This window comes from Thunnus albacares, chromosome 9 (genome assembly GCF_914725855.1).
Source record: "Thunnus albacares chromosome 9, fThuAlb1.1, whole genome shotgun sequence".
Classification (NCBI taxonomy): domain Eukaryota; kingdom Metazoa; phylum Chordata; class Actinopteri; order Scombriformes; family Scombridae; genus Thunnus; species Thunnus albacares.
The window spans coordinates 10,604,772-10,619,480 of NC_058114.1; the positions used below are offsets into that span (position 1 = coordinate 10,604,772).

The window sequence follows — 14,709 nt, forward strand, 5'->3', positions numbered from 1 at the left end:
GATCTGACTCACTGTTACCCAAACCAGGTCAGCCAGATCACAGTGCGCCCTTCAGAGACTCGGATGTATGACCTGCTGCAGTGCACGCAGGAGTGGACCATCCCTTACAGCCAGATCTATGTAGAAGGTGAGCTTTGGTGCACCAGTACTTGCAAACACTAATGTTTAACACTAACTGCTGGACATCTAACTACAATTGTTACATGTCCAGTTGTAAGATACACACATTATATTTACAGTTTAGTAAATTTGTGACCTATTTTTGCAGTGCATTTCACTTCTGATGTTTTGAAGTTGCTCAAGGTCCATGTTCCTATTGTGACAGTTTTCAGCTGCAGTGGACAAAGACAGGAAAGAGACTGGCGTCCTGTAATCCACCGAGGCTATCTCACGTGTTTATTTTTATTTTCCTTTGTATTTCAGGAGCGTCGATTGATATAAACTGTGAAACCAACGGTGATATTGATGCTATGGACTGTAGCTGGAAGAACACACAGTGGACTAAACCCAAATTCAGATTCAGGTAAAACGGGGTTAACATACAGTAGCTATTTCCTTTTGGTAAAGTGCATTTGAATGTCTTCACAAGCTGTGGCATTGTTAGTGAAGTCTCATATCAACGCCCAGTTTCAGAGTGCTGACAACCTGGAAGTTACTGAACACAGTGTACCAAACAACACATTGGGAACACTCAGGAAATGCTTGGCTCGTACTCTTTGAAGTGAAACCTGGAAGTTTCTTTGAGCAGTTAACTATTTGTTAATACATCATGGAATTTTTTTTTAATTTGAGAGATACAGTATTTTGCTATTTTGAGTTATTTTTTAACAATTTAAAGGGTAATTCCCATTTGTTGTATTTATGTAATGCTTATTTGTATAGGAACCTTAGGACCTAGACGGTAATAACAATGCTTCATCAAGTAAATAACTAAGACCTGGGAATGTGGCAACGTCGCTAAAAAGAATTAAGATGAGGCAAGAAACTTGAGCAGTCAGATGATTATACTGGTTTTAAACATTAGCCAAACTTGTGTTCAAAACAAAGGTTAACAGTAGAATTTCAACTCAGACTGTCTGTTGTAAAATCCATCCACGTGATTTTCTTGTGCAATGAGGGGCATTTTTTTGTACATTCACTTTTGGTTTTAGTAGTTCAGAGTCTGGCAGAACTTTTTGTCCTGCCATCATAAATGATAGAAATGTTGGCAAAAAATACTGGTACACATCTGCTACACTTTACTTTTCTGGCATGTGAAACTGTACAGATCAGATTAGTGGAGAGAAAAGGGAGAAACATAACATGAGACCATTTTTCACTGCAGGTGGGCTGATCTGCCATGTGATATAATGGAGGAAAGGGAGAGAGCGGGTGAGAAAGTGGGGGAGATGGGACCTGTTTGCCTTCCAGTCCGGTCCAGGCAAAAAACCTGTACCATCCATCCCCTGAGGATGAACTGCTACAAGCTGTGGCTGGAGGTGCCGTCCCGTCTGGGCCCTATCTGGTCCAAACCTGTGTACCTGTCACCCATAGATCATGGTGAGAAAGATGAATTTGCAAAAAAGGAAGAGACAGTGACTAACTTGTTTTTAACAATTCTTCAATGCTCATCAATCTGTCAAGATGAGAACACATTGTGCAACACTATGTCTTACCGTATGATTGATTTTTTTTTTAGCATACAGGTTTTGTTTGAGCAGTTAACAATATGTCAATATCAATATTTGACAGTGTAAAAATATTCTGTTAAGATATATCAGTTGATTTTCAACATAATTTACTATATAATATAAACAAACATTTCTGAAAGGTTTCCTTTGAACAGTTGTTAAACAGTGGCACTCTGTGGAGGGCAACCTATGACCTGGAAATAGCAAAAACAATATTGTCGGAATTTCCTGCCATTGGAAATACTGAATGGTGTGTTTTGTATGGTTGTAGAGCACCTTTAAATATTGATGTTAAAAACACTGATTGCGAATGATGTCTGTAGACCCTGATAAAGGTATAAGAAACATTCTTGTCAGGATTTATAGTAGACTTCAGTCTATCTAGTAAGCTTTTTACTTCCACAACAATGCTTGTCCGTTATCCAGCATTGTTTTTATCAGATCCTCTACAACAGCTGTCATACTTTTACATATACCAGCTTATACTAAAGAAGTTTGTGAAATTGCATGAGATTAACAAGGTTTAACGCCCTGCTGTTTCACCTGCAGTGAAACCCCACACACCAACTAATGTGAGGGCAGTGAGCCGGAGCAGAGGGGTCTTGAGGGTCACATGGGAACCTCCTTCTCTGCCAGTCGAGGGGCTCCAGTGTCAGTTTCGTCTCCTTTCATCTGCTGTCAGAGCTCAGCCAGAGTGGAAGGTGAGACTTTCCGTTTGACTGTTAATAATGATAAACCAGAAGCTTTGATTGAAAGTTTTGCTAAGCAATACTATGGATGGTATTTTGCTGATCTTAATATAGGAGGTAAAATTGAAGAAAGAAAATTGTGAACCCTCTAAATATCAATTTGCATGGACATATTGGATAGTTAGCAAATGATCGATTGCCACAGAGCACTTCCAACTCACTACTGTTCATTCACTGTGAAATTTTTATTTTGAAAAAAGTTCTCATTAAAGTATCTTTCCAAAATATCTTTCTACCTTTTAAGAAATCTGTTGATCTATCAAAAACAACAGCAACCAACATGTAGGAGGTTACACAGGTCCAGGACTCAGTTGGTTCAGCTAAATGAGTCTCATATCTCCGTAAATGACAGAGGATGCTTTGACATGGCCTCACCTGGTCAGGTCGACATGAACTGGTATGAGCTGGTTCCTGTCCACTGATTAAAAAATTCTCTTTAAAATTGGACGCGCACTATTTATGGTTTCCATTTGCCAAACAAAATGATGATGAAGATGAAGGAACAATTTTCTCTTTGCTCAGGTAAAGTGGATAGATAGATGAACCACATGTGTACTCCATTCTGAGATATTTTCCACTGGTTTTATTTTTTCTAAATGAGCCTTACGTAACTCTGAGAAAAACATCATGTCTTTAGGTACATAATCCAGTGCGGGTGCCGTGGGCGGAGGTTGCGGTTCCGGACATGTGCCGTGTGTATGTGGTGCAAGTGCGCTGCATGCACATCAACGGCACCGGCTACTGGAGTGACTGGAGTGAGTCAGTTTACTCTACACCGGAAAATAGCAGAGGTAAAACACCATAAATATCACTCCAGAACAAAATTTCAAATCACACTAGCATTTTAAAATCATGACAGCCTTGACACAATGTTTTTCCTGCGATCGAAGTGCGTTTGAGATGCAGCTTGATGCCTGATGTAACCTTTTAAATTACATGTGACCTTCTGATTTTAGTGCTAATGGAAAATGGCACACATGATGCACTTCATACCATCACCCCCCCCCCCCCCCCCCCCCCCACTAACACAGAGGTAGAAGCTGTCACGTGATGTTATTGTCGGTCTCCTCCTCAGCTCCTGACCGTGGTCCTGATTTCTGGAGAATTCTCCAGGATGATCCATACAGAAACCAGACTAATGTTACTCTACTATTTGAGGTACAAAACTCACAATATAAAAATATTTAGGCTTATAAGTAAAACATATCATTAAAAATCATGTGTTGTTCTGCTTTATTCCAGCATCCCCCAATGTCAGTGCGCTCTTACTGTGTGGATGGGTTTATAGTCCAGCACCGGTCCTCAAGTGGTGCTGTGATGAGGGAGCGGATCGAGCTGGTGTCCTCCTACAGCTTTGAGTGGAACCAGGAGGTCCAAACTGTGACTGTTGAGGCCTTCAATAGTCTGGGGAGCTCTGCCAACAACATCAAAATGACACTGGACAGACAGCCCAAACGTGAGTGAACAAAGACTCTGATAGACAGTGAATTTATTCTGCTATTTGCACATGATAGTGAAATTGTTGGTATTCTGTATTCTCGTCACTGTGGCCTGAGTTTGTTCCTGAGGATCAATGAAGTCTCACATTATCATTATTGCATCAGTGCTGCAGGACAAATCCAAAAAAACAAACTCTCAGTGCAAAATGTGCGGCCTCTACTAAAATGATATCTACGGTAATCCAGCATCATATGACTTGGCATGAAATCTGAAGGCTGGCTGAAACAATGAAAGGACACAATAATAATCATAAGCTTCACTGTGCAGAATGACGTATGTGCAGAATTTGACACCAGAAGGCTGTTTTTCACATTCATCTGCGGAAGGGGGAATGTTTTTCTGTGACTACTGCAGTGAAATAGGAGGCATCTTGTATCCAACAGTTTAACTTTTGAAGTGAAGAATATTAGTATATTCATTAATTCTGTATTTTTAATAAGGAATAGATTTTAACAGGGTATTTTTTTCGGGGGGGGGGGGGGGGGGGGGGGCATATGAGAAACAAATTATTATTCAAAGCAGAGCATTTTTTGAAACATGTATGGAGGGGATCTTTAATAAAGACTAATTTAAAACAAAACTCACATTAACATAAATATGAACACACAATCATGAATACAATTTCTATTATGTACATATACAATTTCATCATAGAAACAACCCTAAATGGCACCTTAAAACAACCCAGAAGCTGCCAAAAAAAACATAAAAATAAATAAGATAAATAAGATCCAAAACAACACAGCAAGATTTGAGCAGCTAGAAGAGAGTGCAGACAGTTTCTGCAATGATATTTTTAATTCTCTAACATGCTGTTATGTTCCAGTAAAGACTTGAAAACGGTGGCTGAGGTCAGAAGGCTTTGTTGCATTGTGAAAAAAAAATGACCTCAGGTTTTCATCAGTGCTATCAGATTCACGGTCAGCTTTTACATTCAGAGGCATGTGTGCACATTGGAAGAAAACAAGGTGTTAAATGCTGTCCATTCTGATCAGACCTGCATGAAAACAGGTATATGTGTATGTCCAGTCATGTTGTTAATTCATTTTCCTTTTGAGTGGGACACAACAAAAGTTAATTAAACTGAATATTTTTGTTTTTGTTTTTCATTTCCTCCCAGAAATGGATTTCTCAAAAACATCCATTTCTGTTTTTGAGGTTTTTTGAGCTGAGACCATGTCATTCATTAGACTGTTTTTTTATCATTAAAAGTCTTTTTTTGTTCTTTTTCTCATTACACGTCTCCATTTGGGCATTTATTCAATGCACACTCTCCATTTAGGCATGACACTTAAAATGTGTATCTCTGGTGAGCCTGTAAAAGCCCTGATTGAGGCCCTGCAGCCATTATCTTTAGTGAAGTAAGTACTATTAGCAGCATTTTAACAGAAGTAACGAGGTTCAGTTTTTAATGACAGTACTCTGTGTAATATGCTGAGATGTTTTTGTGTTTGTTTATGACAGTTGTGTATCCGTCCCATCACTCATAATTCAGAGGAAGGCATTTTCATTAAACTACTAACTGGCAGAATCAAATCGGTTTTCCATGAAGATGGCCAGTTTCAGTCATTTGTTTCTGTTGCAGGCTAAATAAGCCAAACAACTGTTATGATTCACATCATTTTCATACTCAACAAACCATTTAATGACCCCATGTGACCTGTAAGTAAGCATCTGCGTTCATTATGTTGCTCTACTCATTTATTCAGATTTTTCACCTGTTGCCATCTGTCTGTATGTGAAAAACATGCCACTTAAAGTGGATATATTCAGATTTTATATTAACAATGCATCACATGACTACATGTAAGTGATAATTATCAGACTCTGCAGTTTATCAGCCCTGTCTAGCTGAGCTTTTAGCTCAGTGTTTTGGTGTTCTGGCTTGCAACTTCACTTGTTTCGGTTTAATCTCATCACTCTAGGGGTTGTTTGCAGCCACAGCAGGAAGCTGTTTTCAGTAAAAGAGCTCTAATAAACCCACTGTACACTACCAGCCCAGCAATAAACAGCAGACAGACTAGCTGGGGAACACAGTGCGCATCAATTTAGCAGCTAAAGAGCTAGATAACTCCCTCAGGAGTTTTTCAAATAATGCACATGGTGACTGTAACGGTAGAAATTAACTATAAATTTGTTGTGATGGCCAAGTCATATGTTAGAAGTACATTGCTCAGTTGTAAATGCTCATAGCTTCCAGAATTCAGGGTACAAGGAGTGACTGATACAATTCATAATTTATGATATTTGCAGTCACCAGTTAACCCAGTTGGACCCCAAATAACCTGACGTGTCAGACAGCGCTCTCCACCTCCGTCATCAAACCACAAAATGAGAAATTCAACTTTCTAAAGAATTTTCCCAAAAGGATGAGTCATCTGAGGATGTTTCATTATACTGACTACACTCTTTTCTTTCTTGTGTGTCCTTCAGGCCGCTGTGTGCGTTCGTTCCGTGCGCTGGTTATCAACAGCACCTGTGTGTCTCTGTCCTGGAGCCTGCTGGACAACAGCTCTATACCTCTGTTCATGGTGGTTCAGTGGTTGCCACAGAGGCAGCAGGACCCTGATCACCACAAAGGCCTAAGTGGAGAAACATGGGCCAGAGTGCCTTACACTGACCGTGCTGTCTATCTAAGAGGTAACATGTCCTTTGTGTTTCATTTCTCATTGTATCTGTTAACAGAGTGTTTCTGTGAAAGAGCGAGTAGTCTCTGCTAAATTAACCCTTAACTTGACTATGATCTCAGGTGATTTCTTTGGCTCTGAGGAGTACGGCTTCTACTTGTATCCTGTGTTTGCTGAAGGCGAAGGGGAACCAGTGTACACCATAGGTATGCACAATATGCACAATATGGTTTTCAGGCTGTTGTAATGATATCATATTAAAATATCAAAGTTTTTGCAAGAATGGTCCCCAGCAGTTACACTGTGCCATTCAAAGGTCTGATGTGTATTTTCCACCTGTTACAGCCACCAGAGGAGACCCTGCAGCCTACATGATGCTGATGATCATCTCCTTCCTCTCCATCGTCCTGTTTGTCACCCTGGTCCTCTCCCAAAACCAGTAAGAGCTCCTGACTGGTACAAAGATTCCAAATCTTCAATGGCATATTTACAGGGATTAAACACTAAAATTAATTAGTTAATTATTAATGATATATAAAGATTTTGAGTTTGTATTGTGAGCAGTAAGGACACAAAATCACCATGAAAAAGCTGCTGATATCAAATGAGTTACCTTAAGTACAATAGTTATCTTATGAAGGATACATTACTTTTTGACATGCAGGTGTTGCAGTTTATTTAATAATTAATCTTATTCTTGGTAGAAATTCTACAGCATCAATATATACCAAATTTGTTTTTTGCTCTGACACCTGAAAGAAATGATAAATCACATTAATCTCTGGGGAGCAGTCTAATTTAGGGAGCAGAGACACTGACCATGAAAAATTAGAAGTGTGACATTTAATAGGTCACAAGGGTGTACTAACACTTGACGTGTAGCTGCAGGGAGGTGGGGAAATTAGATGAAAGAGGAAGAAAAAAAGTGTTTTATACAGAGAGAGCAACCTAAGTATCTGCTGCACTTTGTCTACAGGATGAAAAAGTATGTGTGGAAGGATGTGCCCAACCCAAACAAATGCTCCTGGGCTAAAGGACTGGACTTCAAAAAGGTAAAAAATAATGTGAAACTACAGAGATTTCCACAGAGTCCGCCATGTTGCACTGCCATGTTTCTTCAGTAGCCCAGAACGGACAAACCAGACAATGGTTCCAGGGAGGGCCCTTTGCGGTTTCACAGCCACCACAGTGTCTCCCACACACTCGGAAGGGAGGGAATGTGGGGTGGGGGTGGGGTATTCAGTTTATTGCAATCTGCAACCTCACCACTAGATGGCGCTTAATCCTGCACACTGGTCTGTTAAAAAAAAAAACCCCAAAAAACAAAATATATTTTACGCACAATTTTCTATTAGATGTAATTTATTTGCATGATACTGTACAGCATTGTGAATGTACATAAGGTGCTGTAGATTGATTAACAAGACAGTCTAAAGCCATGCTAGTGATTCTTTGAAGCTGAACTTACACACTGCGATGCTCTGTGCTAAATGCTAACATCAACATGCTCACAATGACAAAACTAACATGTTGATGGTTAGTAGGTGTAATGTGTATGGTGTTCATCATTGTAGTTTAAAGTGCTAACATGCTAACCGTTGCTAATTAGCACTAAACATTACAAAAATTCGAAATTACAATTTTGACTTGATGATGGAGCTAGATAAAAACTTAAGAGATCACCAAATTGAATGGTAATCCATCCAGTAGTCACTGAGACCAAACTGTTGTTCAGTCTGGAACAAATGGTGGAGCAACTGACTGGCAATTTACATCATGCAAATTATCTTTTAGTACTCAATGGCTGCACATTTACATTGTGACATGTATACTGTTATGTAAGTTTGCAATGCTACCCTCAGGGAGTAATGCACTAATACAAAACATGCAGTTCATTCTTCCCTCTTAAACTTTTTCTATTGCAACTTAAATACTTTACAATGTCTTTTTCATGATTTCAATTATATCTCAGCTCATATTCTGAAAACTAATGTTTACACTGTTTTTGTATCTCTTTCTAGGCTGACACGTTCGACCACCTTTTCCAACCCCCAGAAGGCCTGCCAGCCTGGCCGCTACTGCTCCCTGCTGAGAACATTTCCAAAGTCGTCATTGTGGAAAAGACTGACCTCTCAGCTCTGACCACAGGCTTGGTCCAAACCCCGCTTGTATCCCTAACCCCTGACACAGCCACTGCTTTAGCTATCTCTCTTCCTTCAGGGTTTAACTCTGACGTCGACCAAAGCCAATCCATGGACATTGAGGCACTCCTGGGTGGAGCTCACTCCTTAGCCCTTGGTTTGGATGCTTTAACCACTTCAAGCCTGAGGATGGATGAGTTACAGCTTGTCGACCTCCCACCAGATCAGGTCCCAGGCACCAATGACACCTCTGCTCATTCTTCAGTCACATACGCCACTGTGCTGCTCACTGATAAAAAGCAGGAGCAGCAGCCTATTCATCTCCATTACAAGGATGGTAGTGGCAGCAGCTCCAGTGATGAGGGCAATTTCTCTGCCAACAACTCAGACATTTCTGGATCTTTCCCCGGTGGCCTGTGGGAATTGGACAGCTGCCGAGGTGGGGAGATGGACGACCCGCGGTGCTCCTGCTCCTACAATTCCGTGGAGGAGCTTTCTGAAACATCAGAGCAAGAAGATGAGGAGGAGGTGAGAGAAGGGAAGGACCTGTATTATCTAGGTATGGACTATCCAGTGGAGGATGAGGAGAGTGAGGGAGAGGAGAAGAGAGAGGAGGATACAAAAGCTGAGCTGCTCAAAAACGTCGTTTTGAACAGAGAGGCCTGCTCTGTGGAGTCACACCCTTTGCTCGGCCCTGTGGACTCGAACGAGCCCAGTGAGATGCTGTCAGCGTCAACACGTGGCTTTTCTCCACTGTACATGCCTCAGTTCAGAACTGCTCCTTGCACGAGGCAACTCACAGATTAACCACAAGAAACCAAACCCCAGCTATGACTCTCACACAAGCTGCATTCATATATCATCTATTCCTTCAGACATAGTGTGGTGTGGAGCTGGATAATGTAAAAATACCTCCAATGATGTATGACTCAAAGTTGATCTTCATCACTGCTGCTATTGTGTGGCACAAGCCTCATTTATAGGCATTTCTTTCTTTCTTTTGGGGGATTTAAACCCTAGTTTCTACTGTGCCAAACAGCTCCGTTGCAATCATGTAGCAGTGATTACTGATGCAGGAGCACTAACTGAGAAAAATGAGCTCAAACATTTTCAAAGGAGGTTAGGCTATCAGAAGAATATGCAGTTAATGTTAATGGAGAGCAGCAGCCAACAACTAGTATAGTGGTCATCATAATCAAGCTCTGTATGACTACATGTACTCATCTGCTCACACCATAATGTTGAAAAAAAGCTGTCTTTGATTCTCTGCTGAATTTTCTCAGTTACATTTTAAGTGAAACATGAAAGAGCTTCAAAGAGAATACATAAATGCATAGAAAGCGAGAGAGAAAATGCCCATAATCTCTTAGTTTTGGTTTTCTCAAATCACATTTGACTGTGAAGTGAAGGCCCAACTGGGCTGTCAGTTCAACGATACTGTATTGGTGTGACTAAATGATGAAACAGTTGTTAACGATGAGTAATTGCAGGTGATTTCTGGACTCGTCATTCTCTGCATCAGTAGGCAGCTTGCATTTCAAACATCTGCATGGTCTAAATCACTCACCAACCCAAAGAATGTCTTTTTGTACTTTGTGCTGAAATGTATTTGAGACTTTGTTACAGTATGTGAAAAATATAATATCTATTTTTTCCTGTGCTTGGCCATTTTGATGTACAGCTGCTGTCTGGTGCAAATAAAAGACAAAAGAATGTATATTTGAAACCAGAAGAAGAAATTAAGAAATTAAATGTCATGAAAATATTGAAACGTAAGTGGACAAAAGTTGCTATTGTATATTTAGATATTTTGTCTATTTTTCATGTTGAAAATAAAGTATTTATTGTGAGTGTGTGTGGTTTGTAAATCAGGGACCAGTGCTATCATTGAACTGGTTTATTGTATGTTGTGACACAGACAATTTTATCTCTTTTATCTCTCTTCTTTTGTCTTAAATCTGTATTTGTTAGAATTATTATAAAATCTATGGATGGGCGGAGGGAGGGAGGGATGTTCATCCTCACCAAACCTTTAGAAAATAAAGAAATAATTGAATAAGTAGATGAACACATACACAAAAGCGTGCAGACTCTACAAACATGTACTGTGCATATGAATTTCCTAAACAGCTGTAATATTCTGTCACCTTGTGGCTGCAAGAGGTAAATACAAAACAAGGAATCAAAATGATGTGACTCCAGAAATACATATTTGTACTGTACAGTATGTGTACAGTATGTATGTAATGGATATTTTTCTGTCTGTATATATATGTAGTCATATGGTAAATTAATGACCTGTGTTGATGAATGAACCAACATAAACACATTATTTTAGTTTAGCTACAGTTTAGAGTTTAGGAAGTCTAAAATCACACGTCATCTGGAACAAGTTACTCTTCTCTCTTCAATACTGTGTCAGTACAGTAATAGTGTGCAGTTAAATTTCATGCCGTGTTTTTTAGCTGACACCTGAAACCCATTTATTGTGTTTTGTGGAGATCACTTAAATGCCACTAGAGGCCACTGTAACTACACCTTCTGCACGCATGATGTAACCGAGGTTTAAGAGCTAATTATAGTGTAATTAAACTGCAAAAGTCAAAAAAGGGGCAATTATTCCTGTTCAGATCATTTAAATATTATAGTAAATATCTGGCTTTCACCATGTGTAGTGTTATGAAGGCAGTTTTCAATATTATATTTTGTAATTGTCATTTATTTTATTAAAATTGTCACATATTGCTTGATTAGTTTTTAAAAACAGAGAAAGAAAGTCATTAATTATCTGACAAAATGAATAAGCCAGTTCACAGACACCAGAAATTATTTCACGTACAGTAGATTGTGGGAACAATTCACACTTCTGTTTTATGTAGCGTATTATCATTTTTTTGATTGTACATTAGACAGAAGACATAATTTTAAGTTCTACTTTGGTTTTATTACACCTCTAAATTAACAATAACATTGTTAATGTGTAGGCTGTAACATAAAAATTGAAATAGCCTATAATGTAAACAGCAAAATATGTCTATATGTAATAGTTACGCTCTTCAGCAAGTAGTGAAATAGCAACGTTCAGTTCAGCTCAACCTCTGTGTTTTTTTAAAGCAACCACACTGAATTGAACCATGTGTAATAAAAAAAGTGACAGAGCAACAGATTTTTGTAACAAGAAATGTCACATTCAATTTGTCATCTAGATGTATTTGCATATTTCAGCCACAAAGAGGCAGAAAAGCATTACTCATGCAGCCTGGTTATTTCAGTGATGTCAGGGAAGCTGTATCCTTAAAGGCCCTCTCTGTGTGTCTTGTGTTCACCATAAAAGGATGGTGCAGAGAGCTGCTGGCTTTGGCAAAGAGATGTTTGAAAGCACAAAGGCCTGACACCATGCTAAATTCAGATATGGTAATAGAATGAGGGAAACACCAGAGAGAGGGAGAAGTTGGTCATTAGGATACAGTGGTGGAGCTCAGGGATATATTTTCTGAATTGTGGTGAGAGAACTACTGTGAGATGATAATGACTTCAAGGATCCCAGCCTGAAAGCCACCCAACCTGACACAAATGTTTCAAATTAAGTTGCAGACAAAATGACATCCCACTCATGATCAAAAAAAAAAGCTGAAATTAAAAAATGATGCTCTCTGTCTAGTCAAGTGACCCAGATTCCTCAGAACCCCTCACCAGTAGACCTCAGTACATCGCTTCCTGGTCTGCAAACCAGCAGCTTAACAAGGGGTCGTGAGATAAGACGGCCTGCAGAGGAAAGGCTGCACATGTGAAAGTTCTTTGGCATTCTGCTGATCTTTCAGCTGTAACAAATTAGCATCACTAAAGCCAGATCGAGTTTTGATTTAAAAGAAAAAAACAGTATAAAATGCGGTTTGAAGAGGTGAGTGACCTTTCTAGAAAGGTAAGAAATGTCCAGTAAGAAATGCAGACTTTAAGGAAAATACTGTTTCTCCTTTAATGTAACTTTGTCATGATTTGGACAGTAAAGAAAGTTTTAGTGAGCCGATTAGGTCGTTGAAATCCTCACAACACTTTCCCAGTGAGATGGTGTAAACAAATTAAGTATCTGTGAAATGCAGTAATCTTGTTCTTAAGATTGAGATTTTGTTCATTAGTGGTGAAACACTGACTCTGAGAAAAAAAGATTATGCATATTCACTTAAATGTCCTTTCTGAAGACCATATGAGGCGTTGAATGTTCCTGGAACAAATTATGTTCAAAGCCACACACTTTGCCATGACCCAAGGAGATTTCTACAGTAGAGTACATAATTTTGAAATGTTCTCACAGAACTCACATTGTCATAAAGTTTCTTGGTGGTCAAATGTGATGCTAAGGAAAAACTGGTTCTGTTGTCCTAACAAATCAGCTGTGAAATGTTTTAAGTTCACTCTCACAATAAAATTCAAACGTTTTTTGGGGGGTTTTTTTTGCATTAATGCCTGATAGATTTTGTTGCCATAACAAATATTTGACAGAATGAATATTATATGCTAAAAAGCTCACATGACAATGCTAACATGCTGATGTTTAGCAGGTATAGTGTTTACCATGTTCACCATTTTAGTGTAGCGTGTTAACATGCTACCATTTGCTAATTAGCACTAAACACAGGCTGATGGGACTGTCATAAGTTTTGCAGGTATTTGATGGTGGACAAATTCAAATTTTGACCTCATGATGGTGCTGGAAGAAAACTCATGGGATCACCAAAGTCAGTAGGATACATCATCTGGGAATCATGAATGTCTGTGCCAAATGTTATGCCAATTCATTGATGTTGAGATATTTCACAGGATAAGTGAAAGTGTTGACCTGCTAGTGACGCTAGATGGATTCATCCTCCAGGGACCATGAAGGTCTGTGCTAAATTTGATGTCAATCCAGCTAGTAGATATCGAGATTTTTCAGTCTGAACCGGTTGACTCTGAGCCACACCACTAGCATTGCTAAAAAGAAGATGACGCTGGGAACTTAGAACTCTTATAAACTTTGATTACACAATAACAGAAAAAAGTAATATGGAGAAGATATATGCATAGAAATTTAAGATATTGTTTAATTTATTTACTTTTTGATTTATGCCTCCCTCTCTATCCTCCCTGGTCTCATTACCTGACCTCATCCTTATTTGGATCCATCCTTCTAGAAATGGCAGCCCAGTGTTGGCCTGTACTGACACTTCTATAGAAGTGTCCTCACCTGCCAGGAAATATCTCTGCAGGTACTTCAACTTTCTTCAAAAACAAACCTACATGTCCTAACTGATTTATCTTCGAGCTGGATGCTGTAGTCATCTGGAAGTCACTGAATGGCCTTTGAGCTGTGGAGGAGGAGGTGGAAAAAAGGGAGGAGAAAACAACTGAGGAGGCACAGAGCAAAGTCTACAAGAGAAATAAAAAGGAGATGTTGATCCACAGCTGTGCTGTGGTGAGTGAGAGGTTATGGGTAAAGCCTCAGGCATTGGCTTTAAAGAACCATACCAATATGTTTTAGACTATTTAGAGCACAACACTAACCATTTAGGTTATTGGATGTATTTTTTCTACTGTTCCAGGTATCCATTATTATCCATTATTTCTTTTTTTTTTTTTAATTTATTAACAGTATTAAAATTATATGAAAAAAGTCTGAAGTAGTTCTAACAGCAAATTTAAGTTTTTGTTGTGAGGTTATGTAAAGCAGACTTCTCAAATAAATCTGCATCAATGTAACAAACACTGACCAAAATACAATATTATGCAGACTCAGTGTTCATTGTAATGGATAAAACAACATTTACCAAAGTTCAAGAATCTGGTAATTGATTTTCATACTGTACAAAAACAAACAGAAAGCAATGGCGGCCTGGAACTGTAGGAAAATATATCAGCAAATCTAAAACTAAAAGCTTTTGAAAATAGTAAGCAAAAATGTAAGGCACACAAGCTTTGTTGTTAAACCTACAATAGCTGATTTTTTGCTCACTTGGGGGCAGCCAAAATAAGCTGTAAACACAAG

General features: G+C 39.0%; 1 protein-coding gene across 1 annotated transcript in view; it reads left to right on the forward strand.

The window, feature by feature from the left end:
• The window catches only part of lepr (leptin receptor), a 45,708-nt gene extending 35,171 nt beyond the window's left edge, over positions 1 to 10,537 (forward strand). Inside the window, exons 11-22 of the mRNA XM_044361539.1 lie at positions 28 to 127; positions 424 to 523; positions 1,325 to 1,539; positions 2,220 to 2,371; positions 3,057 to 3,210; positions 3,495 to 3,577; positions 3,662 to 3,875; positions 6,353 to 6,559; positions 6,669 to 6,752; positions 6,892 to 6,985; positions 7,523 to 7,598; positions 8,568 to 10,537. Coding sequence (XP_044217474.1) covers positions 28 to 127; positions 424 to 523; positions 1,325 to 1,539; positions 2,220 to 2,371; positions 3,057 to 3,210; positions 3,495 to 3,577; positions 3,662 to 3,875; positions 6,353 to 6,559; positions 6,669 to 6,752; positions 6,892 to 6,985; positions 7,523 to 7,598; positions 8,568 to 9,494 — 2,406 coding nt within the window. The 3' untranslated portion in view covers positions 9,495 to 10,537. The remainder of the gene's footprint in view (positions 1 to 27; positions 128 to 423; positions 524 to 1,324; positions 1,540 to 2,219; positions 2,372 to 3,056; positions 3,211 to 3,494; positions 3,578 to 3,661; positions 3,876 to 6,352; positions 6,560 to 6,668; positions 6,753 to 6,891; positions 6,986 to 7,522; positions 7,599 to 8,567) is intronic.
• Positions 10,538 to 14,709: the final 4,172 nt, after the last annotated feature.